Source organism: Dromiciops gliroides, chromosome 5 (assembly GCF_019393635.1).
Source record: "Dromiciops gliroides isolate mDroGli1 chromosome 5, mDroGli1.pri, whole genome shotgun sequence".
Classification (NCBI taxonomy): domain Eukaryota; kingdom Metazoa; phylum Chordata; class Mammalia; order Microbiotheria; family Microbiotheriidae; genus Dromiciops; species Dromiciops gliroides.
The window spans coordinates 102,340,826-102,367,740 of record NC_057865.1 but is presented as its reverse complement, the minus strand read 5'-3'; the positions used below and the strand labels follow the sequence as shown (position 1 = coordinate 102,367,740).

At 46.2% G+C, this 26,915-nt stretch overlaps 1 protein-coding gene across 5 annotated transcripts; it reads left to right on the top strand.

Moving 5' to 3' along the window:
* Nucleotides 1–2,525: 2,525 nt before the first annotated feature.
* Nucleotides 2,526–26,881, top strand: EPHB6 (EPH receptor B6). Of its 5 annotated transcripts, none has more exons than XM_043968353.1 (18): nucleotides 2,526–2,840; nucleotides 15,198–15,413; nucleotides 16,634–16,834; nucleotides 17,484–17,548; nucleotides 18,271–18,997; nucleotides 20,021–20,176; nucleotides 20,845–21,192; nucleotides 22,101–22,225; nucleotides 22,483–22,645; nucleotides 22,999–23,113; nucleotides 23,403–23,458; nucleotides 23,845–23,964; nucleotides 24,323–24,570; nucleotides 24,792–24,986; nucleotides 25,267–25,416; nucleotides 26,002–26,195; nucleotides 26,349–26,504; nucleotides 26,743–26,881. In XM_043968353.1, exons 3-18 carry the CDS (start codon nucleotides 16,738–16,740, stop codon nucleotides 26,849–26,851), a joined length of 3,024 nt encoding a protein of 1,007 aa, XP_043824288.1. In that variant the 5' UTR covers nucleotides 2,526–2,840; nucleotides 15,198–15,413; nucleotides 16,634–16,737; the 3' UTR covers nucleotides 26,852–26,881. The 5 variants fall into 5 exon arrangements, with proteins under 5 accessions (XP_043824288.1, XP_043824290.1, XP_043824291.1 ...); XM_043968355.1 differs by having other exon boundaries at nucleotides 2,526–2,887; nucleotides 15,198–15,318; XM_043968356.1 differs by having other exon boundaries at nucleotides 2,526–2,887; nucleotides 17,505–17,548.
* Nucleotides 26,882–26,915: the final 34 nt, after the last annotated feature.

Here is a 26,915-nt window from a genome sequence, read left to right as displayed (position 1 = left end):
AAAGGATGAATGATCATGTTTCAAGTATGTCATGATAGACGTTATCTTTCTAGGATGGGTTAGATTACATGGTCTCCTGAGGGCATCTGAACTCTGTAAGAGTGGTGAATTTGGAGTCAGAAAGATAGAAAGATGAATTCTGCCTCAGATACACATTGGCTGTATGACCCTGGGCAAGTCACTTAAGTGCTTTCAACCTCATTTTCTTTGAAGATTATTGATATTTTGGTCAGTTTTGAATAGCCAATAATGGCCAGGATTGCAGGATCACTACTTTATAGGTATAAAGGGTGAATTTTGAGGTCATTTATTCCAACCCCCTAATTTATAGATGAGGAAACTGAGAGATCAAGTAACCTAAGATCAAATAGAAGTAAGTAGCACAGAAAGGGTTTGAATTTAGGCCTTTCCTCTGCAAATCCAGCACTCATTCCATTGCACCATCTTGCCTTTCAGTTACTGCACAGTAATCATTGTCTCCCCATTGGTTAATAATGGAGAGGAATTCCTGTACCATATCACCAGCAATGTTTCATGGGCAAAAATATTCAACAAAAGATATCATTCAAGAGATGGACGATGACACATATTGAGCTGGATCACAGAGTGAGGTTAAAGAATGGAAGATTAACAGGCCATATGCAGCACTGGTACCTCTGTAGACCAACCCTCTCCATGAAAAATTTATAGGAGAGGGGGCAGCTAGATGGCACAGTAGATAGAGCACCAGCCCTGGATTCAGGAGGACCGGATTTCAAATCCAGCCTCAGACACTTGACACTTACTAGCTGTGTGACCCTGGGCAAGTCACTTAACCCCAATTGCCTCACCAAAAAAAAAAAAAGAAAGAAAGAAAGAAAGAAAAAAAAATTATAGGAGAACATGAATGTGATCCACAGTGGATGATGCAAGCAACACCCACATCAAGGTCACAAATCCATTGAAATGGTGAAAATTAATTGTTGAGTTAATAAATGAATGAAAAGAAGTAGATGAGGATAAAGGGATGAAGGGTTTGAAAGTTCCACGAATTTTCTAAAAGGAGAGGAAACCCAGTCAAGCAATGGACTGTTCCTTGGAGCATCCAGCAGGTGGTAGCAGGATGCCAAGGGAAGGTCCACTGTCAGCAGGAGAATGAAGGGGAAATATTATAAAAATAGAAAATCTATGATCTCTGCACCTCAGAGAAAGACGGCTTCCCGTGCACTATCCTGGCCCATTCTCCTCATAACCCTCCTATCTCTCTCTCTCTCTCTCTCTCTCTCTCTCTCTCTCTCTCTCTCTCTCTCGCTCTCGCTCTCGCTCTCGCTCTCTCTCTCGCTCTCTCTCTCGCTCTCTCTCTCGCTCTCGCTCTCGCTCTCGCTCTCTCTCTCTCTCTCGCTCTCTCTCATATAACCTCTTCTTGATAGTAGGTAGAAGTACCTTCCACAATCTTTGTATCTTTATCTTTTGCTGTGGGACTGAGGCAAATTGAAGCAGATAGTTTCAGGAACTTGCTTAAGCCTCATCAGAGCCTGGGACACACTCAATCCTCAGAACAGATAGCGCTTCATTTCCAGGCATCCTTGCCCTATTTCAAGGATGGAGGGAGGTAAAGGTATGTAGGCTCCGCGACTCCAATTTAGAACACAGCCAAGGGAAAAGAGAAAATGGGCAGATTCAACGAAGATCAACGGTGTGATCCTCCCTTGCCCAGATCCAGCCTCATCCTTTGGACCCTCTCCCCACCCCCAACCGCTCCCCAGCAGTCTTTCGAAGTTGCCCTCAACTTTCTCACTTCGCTCTGACTCCAATTCATACGCAAGTCTTCTTCACCCCATTTTCCAGTCCCCCTACTGTGCATGTTTATTCAGGATCTAGGCTACTAAATATAAATGACGAGAACTCAAAAGGGGGGAATGTGTGTATATGGAAGAAAGGGAAGAGGATGGTAATAGTTGTCTTTACTCTGGACAAACTCTTCCTTGTCAGTTTAGCACAGTACGCCTGCCCACAAGCCAGGGTGTCGGGATGAAGGGACAGAGGGGGTCCAAATTAAGATCTCTACCCCTTTCCCGCCCCTATTCCTCCAAGCCCCCTCAACAGGCTGCTCCACCCATGCATTCCCGCAGGTCTGGAACGGGAGCCTGTAGGGTTGTCTGGGCAGAGGCTGCCAACGTCCCTCCCACCTTCCCACTTGGTATAATCCCTGAAAGCCATTCCACACCCCACTGCGTGCCACCTTCCCTAGGAGTCCACGAGGCGGCTGGGGTTTTGGGGGGGGGGGCATCGTCCTCCCCATCACAGAACTCGTCTCTTGGCTGGGGGGGAGGGTCTGCACGTAGCTTGGTCCCCCAGTCCGCGAGAGAGGCTGCGGGAACAGTGAGGACCTCCTCCTACAGCCCTAGAGAGAGAGTAGAAGGCAGAGGAAGGGGGTGGAGAAGAAGTCAGATAGAGGGCGGGCGCAGTGGGAGGAGTCGAAGAAGGGGCGGGGTCGGGCGACACTCGGGAGGAGCGGGCGGCGGCGGCGGCGGCGGCGGGGGCTGCAGCGGGACCGGGACTGGGGGCTAGGACCCAGCTCAGCGGGAGGTGAAAAGGAGCTGTCCCCTCCCGATCCTTCCACTCCCCTCCTACCCTGGCCCCACTCCTTGGAGAGCAGCCTGCGCCGCCCCTCCCTCTGCACCCGAGTACAAGCTCGGAACTCCTCGCGGCAGGCACGCAAGCCGTCACGGAGCTGATCGCAGCGGGTCGCGGTGGCTGCGGACTTGGGGGAAGAGGGGGCTCCGGCCCCAGAGCCGAGGGGGAGGGCTCGGGCAGCGCCCAGGGAAGCCCCGCGCCCTGCCCTCCCGGGAGAGCCGCAGGTACCGGGAGGCTTGGGGACTCTGGCTACGTTCCCCTAGGCGGGAAGGTGAGCCCCAGAAATGGGGGAGGGGGCGTGGATGGGAACATTTGGTGGAAGGGAATTGGCCCAGGGAGTGGAGGGGTCGAGGAAGCTTTGCTTGATGGTGGGCTGGATGCCCAGATGGGTTTTGCATGATGGTGGGCTGCCCAGCAGGGCCTCTGCAAGGTCCGAGAAAGAAAGTCTCGGACAGGAGGGAGAGGTCCGAAGCGACCTGTCTTGAGTTTTGTCACCCAGGGACTCCCCTGTTTGCCTCTTCTGGGCTAGCCAAAGGGGCCAGGACCTGTCATCTCTGTCCCTTCCCTTTTCAACTTGCCAAGCATGCAGACCCTTCTTCCTGCATCTGCACCCCAAAGCAGCCCTGTCTTTAATTTGCGGGACCTCAGAGAGGGTGAGACTGATAACTTTTAACCAGAACCCCCTCCATCCCCCCATTCTTCTGACTCATGACATCTGGTTTAATCCTAAATGGAACTAGATGTGTGTGTGTGTGTGTGTGTGTGTGTGTGTGTGTGTGTGTGTGTGTGTTGGGGGGGGGGGATACTAATATTTACATCCTATCTTGCTCCTATTTACAACGTGCCTGCCCCACCCTCAAGTCCAGCCCTGCAGCTTGAGTAGGGGAGACTCAACACTTCCTTTGCATCCCATCCCAACCTGAAAACTGGAGCTTGAATCTTCTGCCATGTCCACACCCCAGCTCCACTCCCCTCTCTTCCTGGCTTGGCTCATCACACCCCACCTTGGCAGCCCAACACCCTGGCACCCTGTGCCCGCCTTCCCCTGGGGGAGGTGGCAGGAGCCCAGCAGCACAGTTGGTGTTGTAATGGCCCTGGCATTAGGCTGAGAAAGTCAAGGCTAAATCTTTTCCCACCCAATTGGTTCCACCCTTCAGGGGAAATTTGACTCAGGAGAATATGTCAGGGTGGAGGGCTGCTTCTGAGACTGGGGGATTGTAAGAGTTTGGAATGCCTCCGGCCTATTTCCAGTGCTGAGATGTGGGAGAAGGATTTGAGTTGGGGGGCGGGGGGAGGGTATTGAGCCCTTTGGAGAGGATCACTTAAAAGTCTGGTGTTCTGTTCAGGACAAGTCAGGGTTGAGGGGCAGCCTCCCTGAGAACCTAGAGGGAATTCTGGCTGGGGGACTCCGGTTCGATGCCCAGGGAGAAACGTGGGGAGTACCTATGTCTGAGGATTGAGGGGAGGTAGTGAAGGGGAGGAAAGCAAGGCAAAAAAGAAGAGTTCTGCTCTTTGGTGCCTTCTCCTACCCTGGGCCCTGTGTCCTCAAGATAATGAGTAGGTAAACTGAGGAACAGTGAGTAGCACCAGGGAGGAAATGGGAGAGGGCAACAAAGCAGAATGCTTCCTCTAACCATCCGATTCTTCTCTGATCTCAGCTTGCTCTCCCTGCTCAGGCCCTCCTGGGAACACAGGTGGACACAGACTGAAGAGAGCAAAAGGAGGCAGGGGGTTGGCCACTTGTGAGGGCTGCTATTCTGAGACAAATTCGGGTGCATGGCCAGAGATACACACCAACACAGGGATGGGGGGACTGCCTGTCATTCACCAACAGAGCCACATGCTTTCACACACACACACACACACACACACACACACACACACACACACACACACTCCTGTCCTTCGATCTTACAGACACTCCCATCTCATACACACAATCTGATACAGTCTCTTACGAGATGTATGTTTTTATACAACCTCTCCTTCTCCTCACATTGGCACACTATCATAGACATTCATAGACTAGCTTACACCAGCTTTCCCTCACGCACATTTACTGCCCCCAGACACTTACCCAAAACACTTTCCTATGCTATCACACCCACATCCACACCCACTTATTCAGTTTATGGTGATCTCAGCTGGAAGGGACTACAGACACCCCACACCTCGAAAGCTGCCCCATACCTGTCCCCTTTCTTCTGGGAGTGGGAGGTGCATATGTCTACAGATGCTGCTTGCTCTGAGGATACTGTGTTAGAGACACTTGCTGCAGGACAGGCTCAGAGCTTCAGCAAATATCATAGAACTGGGCTGTGCCCTACCCCCCCTCCCAAAACACACAGACAAAAGAAAAACAAATCCGTATTTCTTCAACACACACACACACACCCGCCTGCTCCTCAATTAGTTTATGAGTCTTCTTGACTCTTCCCCATGGGCCTCTACTAAAACCGAGCTATTGAGGAGGAGGGACTTGGAGTGATGAAGAGAGTTAAGGAGAGGCTTTCCAAGGCGGAGATTAAAAACTATAAGCTTACAAGGCTGCACTGATGATCAGGGATTATATAGGAATTTCCTGAGAGTTTAACAGCTGCCAAGCAAGACCCGAGAATGGCCCTGTGATGCTCACCCTCCCACTCTGATGCCAGGGATAACAGGTGGGAAGCCCTACCCAGTTTCAGACGGAGTCACAGATTGACTGTCCCTGTATTTTTCCCTTTTTTCCTTTTCCCTACCCTGTCCCTGCCCTGGGATCCCCTCTAGATCACCACACTCCAATCATAGAATGAAAAATATGGTTTGGGAGGCAGGACATATGGGTTTCCTTTCCAGTTCTGTCATTGGTTACATGTCCTGGCCCGTACCCTGACCTCTCTCTTCTTCCATTTTTCGCTTTGTGGACTCCTGCATCCTCCTTACCCAGGGAGATAGTGTGAGAGAAAACAAAGTATTATCAAGGTAACAATCTCGACTTCCTGGGAGAGAGCGTTAGCAAAACCTGGAATGAAGTTTATTTATTGTGTTATTTATTATTTCTGTGATCACTATTTTCTTAGTCCTCTTCTTGGTGCCTTCCAGCTTTTCCATCTCAGCTCTCATCCTATTTATGCAAAATTTCCAGAAATGTCAAAAGAAACATTTGAGTTGAAAATTTTGGAAAAAGCTAAAATAGATACAGGGCCTTTTAAAGCACCTTCTACAAATCTAACATAACTGTAATTTTGGGAACTTTAAAAACCATATTAATTTTAATTGGTTTGTTCATAAAATTATCAGGTTTGCTATGTTAAACTTAAACATATCGTTAATCTGGGCCGTAATTACACATTTAATTTTGGAATCCACTTTGACATATTTTACTGTATGTTATAAATGAGACTACAGGCTGCCAAACTTTACGGATTATGCCATCTCCTATTTTTTACTAGTTTATAAGAGTTAGTAAAAATCTGAGAATAGAAGAGACCACAGATAGAGTAAAGCCCCCAAAAGGTTTTATTCTTTATTAATTTAGCATTTTCTGCCATTTCAACCAGAAAGTAACTATTGGGGGGGGGCAGGGCAATGAGGGTTAAATAATTTGCCCAGGGTCACACAGCTAGCAAGTGTCAAGTGTCTGAGGTCGGATTTGAACTCAGGTCCTCCTGAATCCAGGGCCAGTGCTTTATCCACTACACCACCTAGCTGCCCCCAAAAGTAACTCTGTTCTTAATGAATAAGAAAAAACAAAAGTGAGCTCATTAGACTTACTTTTACCACAAAAATCTTCTGCCTAATCAGCCTCATTTTCTGAGCTTTCACTATCAGTCTTTTCTATTTCTTCCAACACTCCATTTTTTTGTGTCTTCCTGGACTTCTGAAAACTGAACGTTTGTCTGGATTGAGAAAATCCCTCTACTTCACAAATCAGTACATTTCTTGAATTGGTAAAAAATATTTCCAAATACAAGCCAGTTTCTTTTCCCGATCACAGACGACTCTGAAACACGAAAGAAGCAAAAGGAATCAGAGGCTTTTGTCCTGGAAGGGACTTGGCACCATGTTGCAGGAGTGATTTGGTTGGCAGATTACCAACTTGCATTCCTTGACCAAGCACCTGAGGACATTGTCTATTATACTCCACTGGAAAATATCTTTCCAACATCGAGTCATAGGTGGATGGCTTGTTTTGCAGCCTAGTTAAAGGTAGGAGTAGCATCGTCATCACTTGTATTTCTTCTTTTGAATCTCAGACCAAGAGATTTGTAGTTGTGTTGATTAGCTGGCACCAAAAATCTACTCCTTTCTTAATGAAGTCTTTTACTCAACTTTCGTCTGTACCAATAAGTAGGGCTCTATGTAGGGCATCTAAATAAGCTGATGTTTGATAAAGAATTGGCAAGGAATGTCTGACAAAAGAGCACTGTGATTCAGACAGTGAGTGCCTTAAAACCTTCATGGATTTCTGCTGCTGAATGCTGTGATCCTTACGGAGCAAAATGTTCTTTCATTTCTGAGTATTTTAAAACTCTTACTCCTTCTTGTAGAGATTCTCTAGGTTGTTGTTTTTTTTTAAGTATGCTCTCCAAAGACAAAAACAAAACAAAATAGTGTGATAGAAAGGAAGAAATAATAAAATTGGGAGGGTGGGGCAAGCTAGGTGGCTTAGTGGATAAATCAACCGCCCTGGAGTCAGGAGGAATTGAGTTCAAATCTGACCTCAGACACTTGACACTAGCTGTGTGACCCTGGGCAAGTCACTTAACCCTCATTGTCCTGCAAAAAAAAGAAAAAAAGAAAAAAGAAAGAAAGAAAGAAAGAAATTCGAATCAGAGAACTTAAATTCAAATCCTGACTCACCTGCTTAATATCTGTGTAACTGTGGATGAGGCACTTCAACTTTTTAGTTTTCAAGTTCCTTGATTTGTAAAATAAATGTTCTAGAACGGGGCTTAAACTTTTTCCACCCACAACCCCTTTGCATCAAAGAAATTTTTACTCAACCCGGGTATGTAGGTATGTAAAATAGTTATGCTTAACCTTTTACTGTTGCCAAAATTTTCATGACTCCCACAATTCAGTTACGTGACCCCATATTGGGTTGCAACCCACAGTTTAAGAAGCTTTGGAGGGGGCAGCTAAGGTGGTGTGATGGATAAAGCATCAGCCCTGGATTCAGTAGGACCTGAGTTTAAATCTGGCCTCAGACACTTGACACTTACTAGCTGTGTGACCCTGGACTTAACCCCTCACTTAACCCTCATTGCCTCGAGAGAAAAAAAAAAAAAGCTTTGGTCTAACAATTTTTAACCCTTTTTTTGTGTGTCATGGGCCCCCTTTAGCTGCCTGGTGAAGACAACTGAGCCCTTTTCAGAAATAATAGTTTTAGGGGGAAGCTAGGTGGCACAGTGGATAGAGTATCGGACCTGGATTCAGGAAGACCTGAGTTCAAATGCAGCCTCAGCCACTTAACATTTACTACCTGTGTGACCCTGGGCAAGTCACTTAACCCCAGTTGCCTAACCAAAAAAAAAGCAAGAAAGAAAGAATAGTTTTAAAGGTATAAAAAAAATTAGGATTTCAAAAGAAACCAATTATAATGAAATATAAAGTTATCAGGTTTTTTGGTTTTTTGGGTTTTTTACAAGCTCATGGACCCTAAGTTAAGAAGCCTTGGGCAAGATCATTTTTAAGGTCGCTTCCAGTTCTTAATCTATGATCCTCTCACGTTGCTAGTTTCTCCCATTGTGCTTAACTGAAGAGCTGTGTCATGAATAACAAAATCCAGACCTGGACCATGAGCCTCCCAGGTCTGTATTCAACTTCACAAGGGCACCAACTCCTACTTTTCAAAGATCGTCGAGGAATCTTTGCTTCCATCCACACAGCATTATCACTTTGTGCTCCTAAATGAACCTGAGATCCAGAGCCTACAAGAATTTTCTCTTCCCCTAGAACTCTGAATTCATAGAGCTAGTAAAGCAGGCAGGCAGGCAGGCAGGCAGGCAGGCAGGCAGGAAGGAAGGAAGGAAGGAAGGAAGGAAGGAAGGAAGGAAGGAAGGAAGGAAGGAAGGAAGGAAGCATTTGTTAAGCACTTACTATGTTTCAGACAATGCAATAAATACTTTAACAAATATCTCATTTGATCCTCACAACAAGCCCGGGAGGTAGGTACTATCATTATTGCCCTTTTACATTTGAGGAAACTGAGTCAGAGTCAGATCTAAACTCAGGTCTTCCAGTGTGCCACCTAGCTAAATCTAATTAAAGGATTATTAATTATCTATCCCTTTTCTTCTTCCATCGCCACTGTCTCTAGGTGGCCTTCATGCTTTCTTTGCTACTTTCACCTCTCATTCCTGACTCCACAAATAATGCAGCCAGGTAAGAAAATTAGAAGCATGTAAACTTCATAAGCTATGCCATACTAAAATTTCTCCATGTTATATGCCATTTATTGGGGTAGAGAAGTATAGATATATCATCACCAATAAAGAAATTATTGGGGGCAGCTAGGTAGAGCAGTGGATAAAGCACTGGCCCTGGATTTAGGAGGACCTGAGTTCAAATCCAGCCTCAAACACTTGACACTAGCTGTGTGACCCTGGGCAAGTCACTTAACCCTCATTGTCCTGCAAAAAAAAAATGCATTTAAAGAAATTATTAGACCTAAGGAGGAAAAAAAGAACCCTCTGGGGGATATAAATCAGGGTCCAGGTGAGAAAGTAAAACAGAGGCCAATTTGGACCCAATAGACTGGAAGCTCCTTGATGACAAAGACTTTTGCCTTTCTTTGTTTCTTCAGTGCTTGGCACAATGCCTGGCACACCTTAGGCACTTAATAAATGCTTATCGACTGACTGATTAGGAACCAGAGGCTTTCAGCAACATCCACTCTAAGAGGTGAAGTGGAAATAAGAAGGCAAGTGCTAGAATGGAAGCAGTGGGTTGAGGCTATCTGCGTGGAAAACAGGAAATATGGTAGCAGGAGTTGCTGGCAAAATGACTCCATGATACAATCTTCCTTTTCAAAACTCTACCCTTTTATCTCAGCAATATGTGTGGTCTAACCGACCTCCTTGGTCTGATTGCCAGCCCATGACCACATTTGTACACATGCCAGGCCTCCTGGCTGTCCTGGTATATTTCTGTGGGAATAGGCACCAACCTTCCCCCTAAGACAAAAGTTCTTAACCTAGGGGGTCCATGAACTTTAAAAATAGTTAAGTATAATTGTTTTCTTTTCTAATCTTAAGTACTTTCTCTTATGCATTTAAAAATATTCTGAGCTATGTTCCATAGAGTTCTGACTATCAAAGTGGTTCATGACCTAATGAAGGTCTTAACCTGAACTCTGGCTCAAAGTCTGGCTGGGCACAGCCTACATCTTATCTGGGCCAAACTCCTCTTGCTGGAACAGGACCAAATTCTGGGCAATAGCAAGATTAGGCAGCATCACCTACTATTAAGAAAAGAGGCTGGAAGTTATGTGCAGATTGAATATTTCACATTGTTTCCCTAATAAAGCCCCATCAACTTTGTGGGCTTGTGCATCAGTGGATTTCTAGCTTACTTTCTTTATCTAGTGGAAATAGTCAAGAGAACTATGGTGGTAATCTCAATTGTCACTTGCTACCTCTGGGGCCTTAGGCAAGTCACTTAACCTCTGTAGGCCACATTTTTTTTCTTCTGCATAATATAGTACAATGGAAAGAACACACTGTCTCTATGGACAGAGGGCATGGGTTCAAATCCTGCCTCTGATAGCTACTACCTGTGTGGTCACATTTGACTAAACCTCACTAGGCTTCTGTTTCTTCTTCTGTAAAACAAAATGGTCAGACTGGGTGGTCTCTGAGGCCCCTTCCAGGTCTAGATATATGATCCTATGACATCAGTTCCTCTACCAAGTCCACAAAGTTTATGGAGGGTGTTGAATTCATCAGAGCTAGGACCCACTGTAGCCAAGGGCTATTGACAATTGAATCTTGAGTTATCAGGAACAGATACATCATGGTGTGGACTAGGAAGTCCATTTGGCCTAAATACTTTTGGAAAAGGGGTGTACTACAGCCCCTCTACTCATCATGGTTGGTAAACTCCTTCAGCCCTAGTAGAGATTTGAACCTGGGCCAGATCCCAGCTTCTTAACTCTCCATCTTTGCCATTTATCAAACTCCTGGTGGACAGTCCTGGAGAATGCTGGCGTGGCTGCCTTGACTTCAGTTACAGGCAAAGACAGGGCTTGATACAGCAGCACCATACTCCCCTAGGCTAATGCTTTATGTCATAGGGTTTAAAGCTGTTCAAGTTCCTCACTTTACAGATGAGGAAAATGAGGCTCAGAGAAGTGAGTTGCACAGATTTACACAGGTAGCAAATAGAAACCTGGAGTGTGGGTATAGCTAATACCTGCAAAAAATGGATTTGCTAGGACAGGAAATGTTGTTCAGTTCTTCCAGTCATGTCAGACTCTTTGTGACCCCATTTGGGGCTTTCTTGGTAAAGATACTGGAGTGGTTTGCCATTTCCTTCTTCAGCTCATTTTATGGATGAGGGAACTGAGGCAAAGCAGGGTAAGTGACTTGCCCAGGGTCACACAGCTAATATCTGAGGCCAGATTTAAACTCAAGAAGATGGGTCTTCCTGACTCCATGGCTTGGCATTCTATGCACTGCACCTCCTAGCTGCCCAAAGCTGGTCATGGTCTACTGTATTTTTTAAACAGAGGTCTATGAACTTAAAATTATGTTTTTGATAACTACAATTTTATATTGATTTCCTTCATAATCCTACATAGTTTATCTTATGAAATTAAAAATATTCTTTTTAAAAAGGCCATATACCAAATTTATTGCAAAAAGACCCACAATCCTAGAAGTTGCCTATTCTGAGAAGGGTTCATAGGATTCACCAGACTTCCAAGATAGGTTAAGAGCCCTTGACGGCAGCTAGGTGGCGCAGTGGAGTCAGAAGGACCTGAGTTCAAATCGGACCTAAGACCCTTGACACTTACTAGCTGTGTGACCCTGGGAAAGTCACTTAACCCCAATTGCCTCATCAAAAAAGAGGGGGAAAAAAGAGTCCTTGGTCTATGTCAAGTTCTGACAATGTCCAGAGTGGGAACTAGCAGATTCCATCCTTGTACTTTGTCCCTGATAGAGCTGGAAAATACGTGGGCTGGCAATATGGGATCTAAGGAGGATGTCAGCTATCTCCTTGAACTTCAGAAGAACCTCCCACCAGTTTTTAAATGAGGGATATTTTTCCCCACAATGTAGAAGATGCTGCTTAGTATCATAGAGTAGAAGGAATTTACAAGAAAAGTCCCATTGGTAAGAGCTACAAATAATCATCAGGTGAAGGTCAAAAAAACAGCTCACTCGGGGTCAGAAACTATGAGAGACCCTGTGCCCACCCAGGAAAAGAATCTGGGGTATTCACAGGCCTGCCAGAAAGCCAGGCCACTGAGCCCATCTGCTGCTGGACTCAGCTGCTTGTTTCTCAAAGGGTGACAGATACCCTCTGGCTTGTGGCCACTTTCTCCACAGTCTGTTCCCAGGTTTGGCACATTCCTTTGCTAGGGGTCTTGGGGTGGGGAGGGTGTGTTATAAATTGTATAAGCAGCCAGTACTGGGGAAAGGAATCTGAAATAGGCACTAGATAATAATAAGTACTATTAAGTTGCCCATGTTGGGGCTGACAAACATGAATGATTAGGTTGATCACCACGTGTGACTGAAAACCACTTCAGAAAGAGACAGGGCCCAAACTGGAATCCAAGCGAGAACCTAAACTAGAGACCAGATTGAATTAGTAACCAGACTTTCTAGGGAACCCCCAAGTCCAAGAGATGATGGCAGCAGGAAGCCTAGCACCATAGCAGAGGTTTAAACCTGGGAAGTTTGAATGGAAATCAGGAGGCTCATGCCTTGAAGTGTCAGCCAAGTGACTGTTGGGTGAGATCTTCCTCCTTCCTCTTCAAAGTTTTTGCTTTTTGTCAGGATAACATCCATGCTCAGCTCCTCAACCTTGATCTTCTCTATCTGCCCTTAACTCCACCTGCATGTGTCCCAGATTGCCCCTTAGCTTTGCCAAGTTGGTGATTGTCTTAGAAGGGACACCTCAGACTTGCAGTCATGACCTCTGCCCACCTCAGACCCCTTTGAAGGAATAGTCCATCCCTCAGAACATACCTCACCTAAATTTGGAATTTCTCACCTGGATCCTCTGTTTCCAGGTCATTGACCCATTATCTTAATCTTAAATTCAATCTTATCCAATTAAGTAACCTCTTTGTGATTGGTGATTCTCCACACACAGGGTTATGTAGTCCCTTAGCTAAATAGATATTTAACCTTACCTTTCCCCTTCTCTCCCATAAAGGATTCCCTGCCCCCTCAAAAAGGTGTGTGTGGGGGGCGGGGGTGGGGATTGAAACAGGTAGGACCATAGAACTTAGAGATGGAAGGAACCTGAAGAATTGTATATAGTCAGGACTTCTTATCTTGGGGTCTATTGACATAAAAAGGGCCTATGGATAAATTTCCAGGGGTCCAAAAGTGAATGGGAGAAATACATCTTCATTTTTGCTAACCTCTAAATAAAATCTAGCATTCCCTTCCATTTTGAATGCAGGCAATGAAACATCATGAGAAAGGGGTCTATCCATAGGCTTCAGCAGACTGCAAAAGGGTCTGAGACAAAAAAAATACAGGGTGAAAAATACCTGGTCCATCCCACTCCCACCCCCTTTCCACTAGACCACACTAGAGCAGATCACTCCAATGGTGGTGAACCCTAAATAGAACAGCTTCCGTCACCTCGAATTCAGAATAATTCAGCCCCGATACACATCACCGCCAGCACTCACAAAGGGCACCCCTCCCTTTTCAGGCTTCTGTGTCCCTATTTTATTCTTTGCATTCTTGTCGTCTTGCTCCTTCTCGAAGACAGCAGCTGCTACAGGAGCAGCTTTGATTTGCTTTGTAACTAAATTCATTTGCACTTCTGTAGCTCTTCTGGAGACTGGCCAACTTCATGACGTCAGTACAAAGCAAGTTTAGGCCATGGGATGTACATCCTATGGCAGTAACATCGGTATCTATCCATTTCCATCTCCCATGATGCTTTCACATTTATTTGCATAGCCACTCAGCAAAGAAAATACGCTACCACTCCCAGTCCTTTGCGAAGCATTGCTTATTTTATAGCTGATGGCCTCAGCAATGTTATCTCTTCTCTTCACTTTCTGCACTGAGGTGTGATCATGGAGTTTTTAATTCCTTTTCCTACACCTGCACCCATGCTTCTGTAAGTACCCAGAGGCATGGTGCTCCACTGATTCTTTCTTCCATAAATGCCATTGCCTGTTTACATTCAGACTCTGCAAGGGCTCCCAGGCAAATGGAATGGTGGTCTTGGTCACTTGTAAACCCCTTGTTGGACTATATTTTACATGACCCACATTATCTATTCCAGAATAATAGGTTGCTCTTGGGGAAGATTAATTCATTTTCTCTATGGTTTTCAGATGCCATCTTCTCTATGAATGAAATAACTTACTGAACTGACTGCAATTTTCTTTTTAAGGATGTTGATTGAAAATCCCTGCCTGCTGCTGCTGGTATCAATAAACCAGAGGTAGCACCTCTGGGCCAAAAACACTGGGAAAGAATTTTCTTCATGATGGTCCTCCTTTTAACTAACCAAAAGGATTCTTTAATGGTCTGATGCAAGGGTGTTTAATGATCTTAGTAGCTTTTGGAAATGCGTCTTTAATCTGACAATATTTGCAAATCATTTTCTCCCTCAACCTTCAAGATAACTTGTAGAGTAGAAAGTTTTATCCTCACAGGTGAAGGTGACTTCAACATTTGCTTGGAGATGAGGGCAACAATGTCATTTAGTAACTAGCTTGTGTATGGATGCTAAACTACAGCATGTAGAGATATGTTTATGGTATTTCCTTCTTCACAGTTAATTATAAACAACTTGCTCTCCTTCTTGTTGTTACTGTTCAGTCATTTTTCAGTTGTATCTGATTCTCCATGACCCCATTTGGGATTTTCTTGGCAAAGATACTGGAGTGGTTTGCTATTTTCTTTTCCAGATAAGGAAATAGTCAGACAGGGTTAAGTGACTTGCCCAGGGTCACACAGTCAGTAAGTGTCTGAGACCAAATGTGAATTGACAAAGATGAGTCTTCCTGACTCTAGGCCTGGCACTCTATCCATTGCACCACCTAGCTACCATCCTTACAGAGCCAAATTTACCTCATTGCTAAGGCCAACTAAGTGATTTCACCATATGAATCTCAAATAAACAGATACTTGGTTGTGATTTACATAGGTTCTAAAAATATAACACACTTAAAATATAATTTACTCTTCTTTATTCTGATAAGTATAAATGATTAAGGTGCATACTTTTTTTGAGCTTCTTTATAGGCCTTAAGAAAATAGGGCCAGGTGAAGTCATCCAGTGAGTGTCTCACTTCCTTTTATAATCTCAAACCTAACTTTTTTTCTCATTTCTCCCTGCACTGAGCCTTTCAAATAACCAGGATAATAACTCTGAATTTCTAAATTCTACAGGAATAAATGGATGATTCTTCCAGTGTTCCCTCCACTCTCATCCCTTTGAGTCCTGATCAGTAAGACAATCTACCAATTTTCTGAGCAAAAGTCCCCAAGAGGAAGCCTGCAAGCAAAGGAGGTACTAAGTTCTTTCTTGAATGGTGAAGGTTTCCAGAAGCAAAAATAATTCTACTCTTCCAATGAAAGGTCAAATTGTAATTCCTTGTCTTCAATGTAAGTATCTTTACAAGCCCAATGTTGCAGATTGTTTTACATATATATATCTTAGAAACAGCTCCTAGGTACAGTGGACCATGTTAGATGGGGAGACAAGAAGATTTGAGTTCAAATCCCCCTTGACATACTTAACTTGCTTTGTGACCTAGACAAGTCATTTAACTTTGCTCAGTCTCAATTTCCTCATCTCCAAAGTGGGGATAATAATAGCACCTCCCTTGTAGGATTGTCTTGAAAATTAAATGAGATAATAATGTGTAAAGCATTTTGCAAACTTAAAGCAATATATTAAAGCTAGTTATTATCCTATTGCACAGGTTTGAGAAATGATTGAGGAAGGGAAGAAGTAGGTAGCAATATAGGAACACCCTTTCCTGAAATTTTTATTTATTGCTTTTACTTTAAAAAAAAAATCCAACAGTTTCTAGTTAAAAAGATAACCCACAAAAAAGCTGCTTTTCCCAGAAATCTTCATTTTTTTTCTCCACCCTCACCCCTTGGGGATTTCACATCTTTATTCCTTTCCCATTCCATTGTAGGCTTTGGCACGCCATGGTCTCTCCTCCCTCCCCCCCTCCTTACTTCTGTTCATGTGTTCCCCTCTTCCATCATGCCCCAGAGCCTTTCATTCCTCCCTCCCTCCTGCTTCATTGCTTCTCTGAAACATTTTAGGCTGCCAGGTCTGACAGCAAAGAAAGAGGGCCCTTTGTGTCCCTAGTAAGGAATGACTGCGGGCAGTTCATACCCAGCTGCCCTTACTTGCTAAGGAGCTTCTAGGTTTCAAAAGGTTGGGGCGGGGGGAGAAGAGAGTGAAAGTCAACAAAGAGGCAGAGTCAGAAAAAAAATCTCCTTCCAGATGAGCATAAGATCAACTGAGATCCCACCCCTATGCCCTTGGAAAGCAGGGATGGGGTCAGAAGGTTTATTCCATGTCACTGAGTAGAAAGAAACAAAGGCACAGAAATAGGGCATACTAAACCTTGGGTCCAAACCAAGAGACAGATCGAGGAAAAAGGAGGCAAGTCCAAATTTTCTTCCAGTTTGAGTTAGTTCACATTGGCACTGGAAAGTGAGCTCACTCCCTACTAACTAAGACCCTAACAAGACTTGGAAACATCTTGAGCCTTGGTGGGTACAATAGTTCATTAAGTCTTTGCTCTAGATCGGGAAATTATAGCTTTCTCTCCCTTTTTTCCTCACCTTGTGTCTCCTCTTAGGGAGTGAGCTTGGATAAGAAACCACCCAGTTCTGAGGGAGCAAAAGCCCCACCTGGAAGCAGAGATGGTGGCTAGGACAATGATGAAAACCCTGAAGATGCCCCATGTCAATTAAAGGGGCCACTCAGCCTGGGGACAAAGTGGGGGATATGGTGTGGATGTGGGTCCTCTTCCTTATAACTCCAGCTTTAGCCCTTGAAGGTAAGATGGATGGGCAAAGGATGAAAGAGGGATAACCTTACTCTCCCCTCCACAAAGATAATAGAAAGAAGAGTTAGTGCTTATACAGAGAGTAAGAAAGAGGAACAAGGGGATATTTTAAAGGAAAATGAAGGTATTGGAGAAATCCAGGAAGAAGGGAAAAAATTTGAGATATGTGTATATGTATATGTATATGATGTGTGTATATATATATATATGTATATATGTGTGTGTGTGTGTGTGTGTGTGTGTATATATATATATATATATATATATATATAGAGAGAGAGAGAGAGAGAGAGAGAGAGAGAATGGTGAAGGTTTCCAGAAGCAAAAATAATCTTACTCTTCCAATGAAAGGTCAAATTGTAATTGCTTGTCTTCAGTGTAAGCATCTTTAAAAGCCCAGTGTTGCAGATTGTTTTACATATTTATCTTAGAAGCAGCTCCTTGGTATGGAAATGTGTAAGTGTATATGTATACATATGTTATGTTATGTTATCATAACATATGTTATATGTTATGAGTGGGAAAGATAATCTGTGGTTGGGGCTTGTCAAGTTGCAAAGCCGGAATGGGCTATGATAGAGATGCTATATTGGGGTAGAAGAAAGGACTAGGAGCTTTGTAACTGCTTATCTTTGGGCAGAGGTGTTGCTGGACACTACAGGAGAGACATCTGAGATTGGCTGGCTCACCTACCCACCAGGAGGGGTAAGTACTAGCTACCACCTCACCCTTTACCCAGAAGTGGCTCCATATCTATCTGAAGTCTAACCTTTTTACTCTTTCTCACCTGGCCCTGTCTTCCCAATTCCAAAACATCTCCAGCTTATTTTAGGATCTTTCCCCTGCAGATCTCATGGGATCTGAAGAAGTTCAGGGATTTAAATCCTCTGGAAGAGGTTAAAGGGAGAACTCCAGTGAGCAGGATGAAAAAAGCACACCCTTCTGCATGCTACTTTGAATGACATGAATTTTTTAAATTAATAAAGTATTTTATTTTTTTCCCATTACATGTAAAGACAGTTCTCAACTTTTGTTTATACAACCTTTCCAATTTCAGATTTTTCTCCCTCCCTCCCTCCCCCCTCCCCTAGACAGCAGGTAATCTGATATAGGTTTTATATATATATATATATATATATATATATATATATATATATATATATATATATATATATATATATATATATATATATATATATATATATATATAATAACATTAAACATATTTCTGCATTAGTCATGTTATAAGAGAAAAAGAATGAAATGAATTTAATAAAAGAATGAACTAGCTATGCCCCCTTCTGTTCTGCTCTCAATGAGTATTAAAAAGGTTCTAACCTAGGCCTACCCCAAGCTATTTTCCTTCTCTCCCAGAAATGCTGGAAGGCTAAAGTGACCTCTTCTCCCCTTTCCCACCCTTCTTGCAGTGGGACGAGGTCAGTGTCCTGGATAATCAGCAGCGCCTGACTCGGACATTTGAGGCATGCCATGTAGCAGAGGGCCTAGGCCTTGGACAAGACAACTGGCTACAGACCCATTTTGTGGACCGTCAAGGGGCACATCGGGCACATATTCGGCTCCACTTCTCTGTGAGAGCATGCACCAGCCTGGGAGTGGGTGGAGGCACCTGCCGTGAGACCTTTACCCTCTACTACCGCCAGGCTGAAGAACCCGATGACCCCAGCCGTGCATCATCCTGGCATCTCGGGCCCTGGATCAAGGTGGACACAATTGCTGCAGATGAGAGCTTCCCTGCTTCTGCCTCTTCCTCCTCTTGGGCAGGAGGTGCTGGGCTTCAGCTCAATGTCAAAGAGAGGAGCTTTGGGCCATTGACCCAGCGAGGTTTCTACGTGGCCTTCCAGGACACAGGGGCCTGCCTTGCACTTGTAGTTGTGAAGATATTTGCCTATTCCTGTCCTGCTGTGCTTCAAGCCTTTGCTTCCTTTCCTGAGACACAAGCCAGTGGGGCAGGAGGAGCTTCTCTGGTGGAGGCAGTGGGCACCTGTGTGGCACAAGCTGAGCCAGAGGATGATGGAGTGGGAAGCAACCTTCCCAGGCTTCACTGTAATGGTGAAGGCGAGTGGATGGTATCTGTGGGAACCTGCCACTGTCGTCCTGGGTACCAGCCTGCCCACGGCGACAAAGCCTGCCAAGGTGAGACATAATCCCCTTCTCCAGGATTGGACAAACACCTGTAATTGATTGGCCTGAGATCTTCGAGTTTACCATCAACCCCCTCCCCAAAGTCCATATACCCCTATAAAGTTCTAGTCACCCAGAAATAGAACAAGTTTCCCTGAGTCTCCCATCTTGATCTACTAACCCTGCCTTCACCCACCACCTGAAATTCTGCCCTTTGGGGCCTCCCACAGGGCTTCAGGGCTGTGGAGAGACAGGGGTGGGTACTTTTGCCTTTTAAAGAGATGTGAGAATAAAGAAGACAGGGATCAGACTGGCCAGACTCTATGGTCTTTGTCTCTAGTTTGCACCCTCTGGCCCTGTCGGTGTAGCTACACGTGGCTTAGTTTTCCCTATGTAATATTTGTGGTAGGGAAGTCCCTAGGGTATAGGGCCAGAAGGAAGGAGGAAAGGCTGTGACTGGGATGATGGTGTAGAGGAAGGAACACTACATTTAGAGCCAGAGGAGCTTGCAACCTGTGACCTTGAAGGTGCTGCTTAACTACTCTGAGAGTCTGTTTCTTCTTCTGTAAAAGGGAATTAATGATACTTGTTTTATCTAACTCATGGGAATGTTGAGAGGTTAATGAGCTAGGATGTGCAAGATACTTTTGCAAGGCTTAACGGACTCAGTAAATATGAGCAAATGGTAATAACTGGGGAGGCAGGAAGAAGGAGCTGGGAGCTGTGGCTTGGAGGAGGTAGGCTAGTGGAGAGGGAGGGAACATAGGGAAGGAGCAATGGGAAATTCACAGAGATGAGCAGTAGCATGGCTGGGTTCTCTCTATGGCTCTGCCTCTTAACTGTAGGCTTTGGAGAAGGTGAAACACTACCAGCCTGAGAGGCTGGGAATATGGTTGAGTTGAAAGGGAAGTCCTGCTGCTATAAAAGAAGAGATCATATGGGGGAAAGGTGTGGGGGGTGTCAGGGGAGGGGAGGAGTGGGAAAGGTGGAGAAGGTGGATATAAAGCCTTCATTGTTTTATCTATCTCACCCCAGCCTGCCCCATGGGCTCCTTTAAGTCCATGACTGGAGCTGCCTCTTGTATGCCCTGCCCCTCCCGAAGCCACACTGCCATGCCTGGTGCCCCGGTGTGTCCCTGTCTCAGTGGCTTCTACCGGTCCAGCTCTGACTCCCCTGAAGCTCCCTGTACTGGTAAGTCACTTACCACTGAGGGGAGGGGTGAAGAAATAAATGGAAGTGGGAATTGGTGACAGTAGGGAAGGGGAGGGAGAGGGTGAGACAAATGTTATGGGGAGAGAAAGAGGTAGAGAGAGGAAAGAAAGAAAAAGGAAGGAAAGAGGAAGGAAGGAAGGAAGGAAGGAAGGAAGGAAGGAAGGAAGGAAGGAAGGAAGGAAGGAAGGAAGGAGGGAGGGAGGGGGGAAGGAAGGAGAGAGGGAGGGAGGGAAGGAAGGAAGGAAGGAAGGAAGGAAGGAAGGAAGGAAGGAAGGAAGGAAGGAAGGAAGGAAGGAAGGAAGGAAGGAGGAAGGAGGGAAGGAAGGAAAGAAGGAGGAAGGAGGGAAGGAAGGAAGGAGGGAGGGAAGGAAAGAAAGAAGTTATCTCTCACTATCCCCTCACTTTCCTCCTAACTACCCACCCCTGCCTCTCTCTCACCTCTTCATTAGGCTTCTTCACACTCTTCCCTTTTGATACTTTTACATAAACCCTACATCCACTTCTTCCTCACTGATTACATTCAATTTCCTGCTTTCCCTGCATTCTACCATACCACTTGGACCCCTTCAAATCCATGTCTACCCCCACCATAACCTCCAAAGCCTCTCCTGCTTCCTCAAGCCCTATTCTTTGTATTCCCCCCCCAGGGCCCCCATCAGCACCCCGAGACCTTTGGTTTGAAGTACAGGGCTCGTCTCTGATGCTGTATTGGCGACTGCCCCAAGACCTAGGTGGTCGAGGGGATGTGCGGTTCAACATCTTGTGCAGGCAGTGTGGAGGCCCACATGGTCCAGAGAGTGGGGCTTGTCACCACTGTGGAGATGAAGTGTACTTTGACCCTCGTCAGCAAGGGCTAACTGAAAGCCGAGTGCTGATAGGAGGATTACAGGCCCACGTGCCTTACATCCTGGAAGTGCAGTCTCTCAATGGTGTATCTGAGCTCAGCTTTGATCCTCCAAAGACCACATCCATCAATGTCAGCATCATCCATGAAGGTGAGAACCTTCTCTGACCCTCTGAACCTCCCTTCCCCCTCAAATTTTATCATTCTCAATAACCTTTCTTCCTCAGTCTTTTCCCTGCCCCACATGTCATCTTCACTTCATCCCATCCTTTTCCCAATGTAAGAGTGATTTTCTTCCCCTATCCCTCCCCACCTATAACATTTCCAAAGCTTTTCATTAGACTCTGGAGGATTCCAGTTGTTAGTGTTGTCTACCTCTGGGTGGTGGTCGTCATCTTCATGCCTTTATGCCCCTCATGGATTTGACTTTGTGTGAGGTAGCTTAGTTCTGAGTCATAGTACTCCCTACTTCCTCATACTTTCCAGATTTATCTCTACTATCTCCAAAGAGAAACTGGAAGATTACAGATATTTGTTACAAGGTGGGAAAAGCAGGGATTTGGAGTCAGAAATACCTAAATTCAAGTCTTGACTTTGCCACTTTCCTAGCCCTGTAACCTGGGGGAAAACCTTCCTGACCTTCATTTTCTTACCTGTAAAAACTGGGCATGATATATCTGAACTACCCATCTCGTGGCATTGTTGTAGGGGTATTTTTTTAAACCTTTAAAGGATGGTATAAATGCAGTGTATCATTGCTAATAAAACAGAGGGCTGGTTTATATAGAAAGAAAAACAGAAATAGATAAGGAGCAGCAGACAGAATTCTTCTGGGTCAGAACTAGCTCTTCTTGGACTGGGGGTGAGGGAGAGGATGTGTAGGGAAGAGGAGGAAAGGAAGAGAGTCACTGTCTGGAGGCTTCTTTACCCATGTCACCCACCAAGTAGCAGTCTTGCTTTCCCAGTCATCTGCTAGTCTGTGTAACCCCAAGTTTCCTGAAGGAATCCACTCTCCCAAGTCCCCCCAGTCATCCCCTGAGTGATCCACCCTCCCCCTAGTCCCCCCGGCAGTTCCTCTGCTGCACCAGGTGAGCCGGGCATCTGACAGCATCACTGTGTCCTGGCCACAGCCTGACCAACGGCATGGACGCATCCTGGACTATCAGCTCCGGTACTATGACCAGGTGGGTAGGAAGGGGAGGAACAGACAGAAATAGGGCTGAGAGAACAGTAAGAAGATGTGGGAGTAGAGAAAGGGGGGCAAGGAGAGAGTTAGGCTGTTCGAGGGAATAAAAGAGGTTGGGAACAGTCAAGTCTTTGTTGGATGGGATGTACTTGGGTGATCACAGTGTTTATTGTCCCTAAATTAAGTTTGGTGCTCAGGGTGAGATTAACTATAAGGCCAGGCTGGGCACAGGGTTAGAGTGACTCTTGTTTCCAGGCAGAAGATGAAGCCCATTTCTCCATACTGACCAGTGAGTCCAACACAGCCACTATATCCCAGCTGAGCCCCGGCCATGTCTACGGTTTTCAGGTTCGGGCACGGAGTGCAGCAGGTCATGGCCCCTACGGGGGCAAAGTCTATTTCCAGACTCTCCCCCAAGGTGAGAAGAACCTGAAATATGGGGAGAGGGGCACTAGGGAAGGAAAGGCTTTAGAGAATTTTGTTCCTGTCCTCCTCAATGAGAGGATCATTCTCTGGCCAGTGAGGGTCTACTGGGGAAACAGAATTTGGACATCTCTTGGATCCTCGCGATTGTGTCTTTATGGATGCATGTCCACATGGATCTCTACATCCCCCCGAGTGTGTGAATCTAGCCATGTGTGGCACCCTCCGGCTTACGTGTTTTCCAGGGTTGCTAGGTGTGACTTTGTCTAAGGGACTGGGTGGGACAGGTCCGTATCACTGGGTGTGTAGTGGATGTCACTGGGTCACTATTGGGTGTGTTTCTCTCAGGTGAGTTGTCCCACATGATCCCGGAGAGGCTCCCATTGGTGGTTGGTTCTGCCCTGGGTGCTCTTGCCTTCCTCCTGCTGGCAGCCATCACCATCTTTGCCTTCGTCTTCCAGAGGTGATGATTTTCCCTTGCCCCCTCACCTCATCTCCCTACCCCTTAACTCCAGCACAACCCCTGATCCAGGGCACCCCAAGGGATGCAGTGATACAGTCTCCTCTTTCCCCTTCCCCTCTACCCCTATCGAGATGTAAGAAGGGCATGCGGGGGTGGAGATGGGGGTAATATGGGAATCCCTGTTCACAAAAATGTCCCCTTGTACAGCTAACAGTGGGCAAAATAGACAGGGAGGGGTAGAAAATTGGAGGTAAGGAGGTACTACAAGTGTCTAAGTCTATGCCCACAGGAAGCGTCAACGGACAGGCTACACGGAACCATTACAGCAGTATGCCAGCCCCAGTGGTATGAGATGGAGATGGGAAAGGGGCTGGTGGGACATGGGGAAGAAGGGAAGGAGGCCCTGGGAAATGATGAAGAGGAGGCTGGTGGTGGGGAGGCTTGTGATAGGGCTTCTGACTATCTGCATGACCCTGGGCAAGTTAACCTCTCAGCCTGTTTCTTCATCTGTAAAATAAAGGGGTTAGACTGGATAGCTAAGGTCCCTTCCAGTTCTAAATCTATGATCAATTACTCAACATGTATTTGAGAACCTACTATGTGCCAGGCACTGTTCTGGGCACTGGGATTACACGTGCAAACATCCTATGGATCTTTCCAACATGGAGATCTTCTTGGAGTGTTATGTTTTTAGGAAGGGTAGGCCTTAACCATGAACCCCCAAACCGCAGGACTTGGAGTGAAATACTACACTGATCCATCCACATATGAAGACCCTAGCCAGGCTGTCAGAGAGTTCACCAGGGAGGTGGATCCTGCATATGTCAAGATTGAAGAAGTCATTGGACCAGGTATCAAAAGAACTGAAGGCAGGGCAGCTAGGTGGCGCAGTGGATAGAGCTCCAGCCCTGGAGTCAGGAGGACCTAAGTTCAAATCTGGCCTCAGACACTTGACACTTACTTAGCTGTGTGACCCTGGGCAAGTCACTTAACCCCAATTGCCTCACCAAAAATAATTAAAAAAAAAATTTAAAAAAGGACTGAAGGGAATAGCAAGCTTCCTATAAGGCTCTCCCCTCCCTCAGTCAATCCATATGTAACCAAGCCCTTCTGGTGGTTTGATTAAACACCCCTGATGATTGCCTTTCTAGAGATCTTCCTGCCCCGTGCCAATTTGGTACCATGTATCCTTGGGCATTTTCCACCCAGGCTCCTTTGGCGAGGTATGCAGAGGCTGGCTGCAGCCTAGAGGACGTCGGGAGCAAGCTGTAGCCATTCATACTCTATGGGCCAGTGGAGTGGAAAGTCAGCGTGGGGCCTTCCTGGGCCGGGCTGCGGTCCTGGGCCAGTTCCATCATCCTAATGTCCTTCGGCTCGAGGGTGTGGTTACCAAGAGTCAGCCCCTTATGGTGCTAACTGAGCTAATGGAGAATGGCCCACTGGACAGTTTTCTCAGGGTCAGTAGAATCCAGAGGGAAGATGGGCCCTGGGCACTGGAATGGGGAGGTGCTCATTTGTACAGGGAAACTCTTCTGCCACCTCTTCCCCCTCCCCTTGGATTTTGGTCTGCCCGTCTGTACACAGCTGTCTAATCCCAACCCTGCTCCATGGCTGATCTTGCCAGACTTTTCATCTCTTCCCTCTGCGCTTTAGCTGACCTCTGCTCTCTACTCTTCAGCAACAAGAGGGACAGTTCAGTAACCTGCAGCTCGTGGCTATGCAGCGGGGTGTGGCGGCGGCCATGCAGTACCTGTCCAGTTGTGGCTTTGTACACAGGGCTTTGACTGCCCAGAGTGTGCTGGTCAATGGTCACCTAGTGTGCAAAGTGGCCCGCCTTAGCCACGGCCACAGTGATCTGAGTCCCAGCAGCCAGGTAAGAAGTCATATGCTCAGGAATCCTTCACTCTACAGATGGGTCAGTAGACTGAACAGAAATAGGGAGAGGTTGACCATCCGGGATATTGGAAACTGTTGGAATTCATAAAGATTTAATGGTACATATGGCGACCCAAGGCAGGAGATGGGAGCTCACGTGGAGGAAGGATACTGGGAGACTTGGGGAGGGATATGAAGGAATCCTGGGAAGGGAGGTCTAAAGACCAAGGGCACTGAGGCCTCCAGAGCTCCAAGGCTTCCCGTCCACTTCCTTCCAGGGTTCACAACCTCCTCTCCGCTGGGCAGCTCCTGAGGTCCTAACTCAGGGAAAATTCACCACAGCCAGCGACGTCTGGAGCTTTGGGATCCTAATGTGGGAAGTGATGAGTTATGGGGAACGCCCATATTGGGACATGAGTGACCAAGAGGTGAGAATGCCTATCCTACCCCATGCCCAGGGATCTGTCTCTGAATGTCCAAACTCCCTCCCGTTCCCTCTAATCTAGTAGCCACCCCATACCACCTAGGATCCACTCTCCATTCCATAGATTCATATACCCATTTCTATGTACTCCCAGTGCTATTTTCCTGTCCCTTAATTCACTATCACTCAATATCACCACCAGATTGTTACCTAGGGATTGGCTGAAGTGGAGATACTTAGCCTGGAGAAGAGAATGTATGGGAGACAGCATGAGTGTCTTTAAGGATTTGAAGAATCGGTCAGTGGGGAAAGACCTTAGACTTGCTCTGTTTGCTCCTGACTAGGAGAACTAGGAGCAATGGGAAATATCAGAGACAAATTTGGGCTTGATAGAAGAGAAAACGTACTAACAATTAGAGCCATTCAAAACTGAAGTAGGCTGACTTGGGAAGCAGTGGGTTCCCCCCAAAATGCAAGTCTTCAGGGAAAGACTGGATGTTAACGAGGCTGTGGAGAGAATTCCTATTCAGATATGGCTTGTATTGCATATATTCTGATTTTGATTCTCTGACCTATATTTTTCCCCCAGGTGCTGAATGCTATAGAGCAGGAGTTCCGTCTTCCTCCACCCCCAGGCTGCCCCAATGGACTGCACCTGCTGATGCTGGATACCTGGCAACAGGATTCTGCCCAGAGGCCTCACTTTGACCAGCTGGTGGCTGCCTTGGACAAGATGATCCGCAAGCCAGAGATGCTACAAGCTGGCGGAGTCCATAGGGGAAGGTCTGGGGAAACCAGAGAGGGCTAGGGAGAACCAAGAAGTAGAAGTGGGTTACCAATGGGAGAGGCAAAAACTCTGGGAGAGACATGGTATGGAAGTTGCTTATGAACTTTGAGGCTGAAGCCCTTGAACAGCCTAATCCCTTCTCCCACTAGACCTTCTCAGACCCTTTTGAGTCCCGTGACCTTGGACTTCTCCTCACTGGAAACACCCCAGGCCTGGTTGGCCGCCATCGGCATGGAGTGCTATCAAGACAGCTTCTCCAATGTTGGGCTCTGTAGCTTCAATGAGGTGGCTCAGCTTGGCCTCGAGTAAGCAGAGTTGGGCAGGGAATACAGTCATTGAGAAGGGATTGGGGGAAGAAAGGGTAAGTCTCAGGGCCACACATCTCTCTCTCTCAGCACAGTACCTAACTTACTTCCTCCCCCAGAATCCCTACTTTCCCAGGGACAAGCAGCAGAAATAAATGTCATAGCTCAAGGGAGGCAGGTAGAGTAGAGAGGGTATATCCCATATACCCCACATTACCCCCATTCCTCCTTTTCCCAGGGATATGCCTGCCTTGGGCATCACTCTGGCTGGACACCAGAAGAAACTCCTGCATAACATCCATCTGCTTCAGCAGCATCTGAGCCAGCCAGACCCAGTGGAAGTCTGAGCCCTGGACAGAAAACAGCTATGGCCACACAGTCACAAAAGGACCACAAATGGCATGAGCCTCA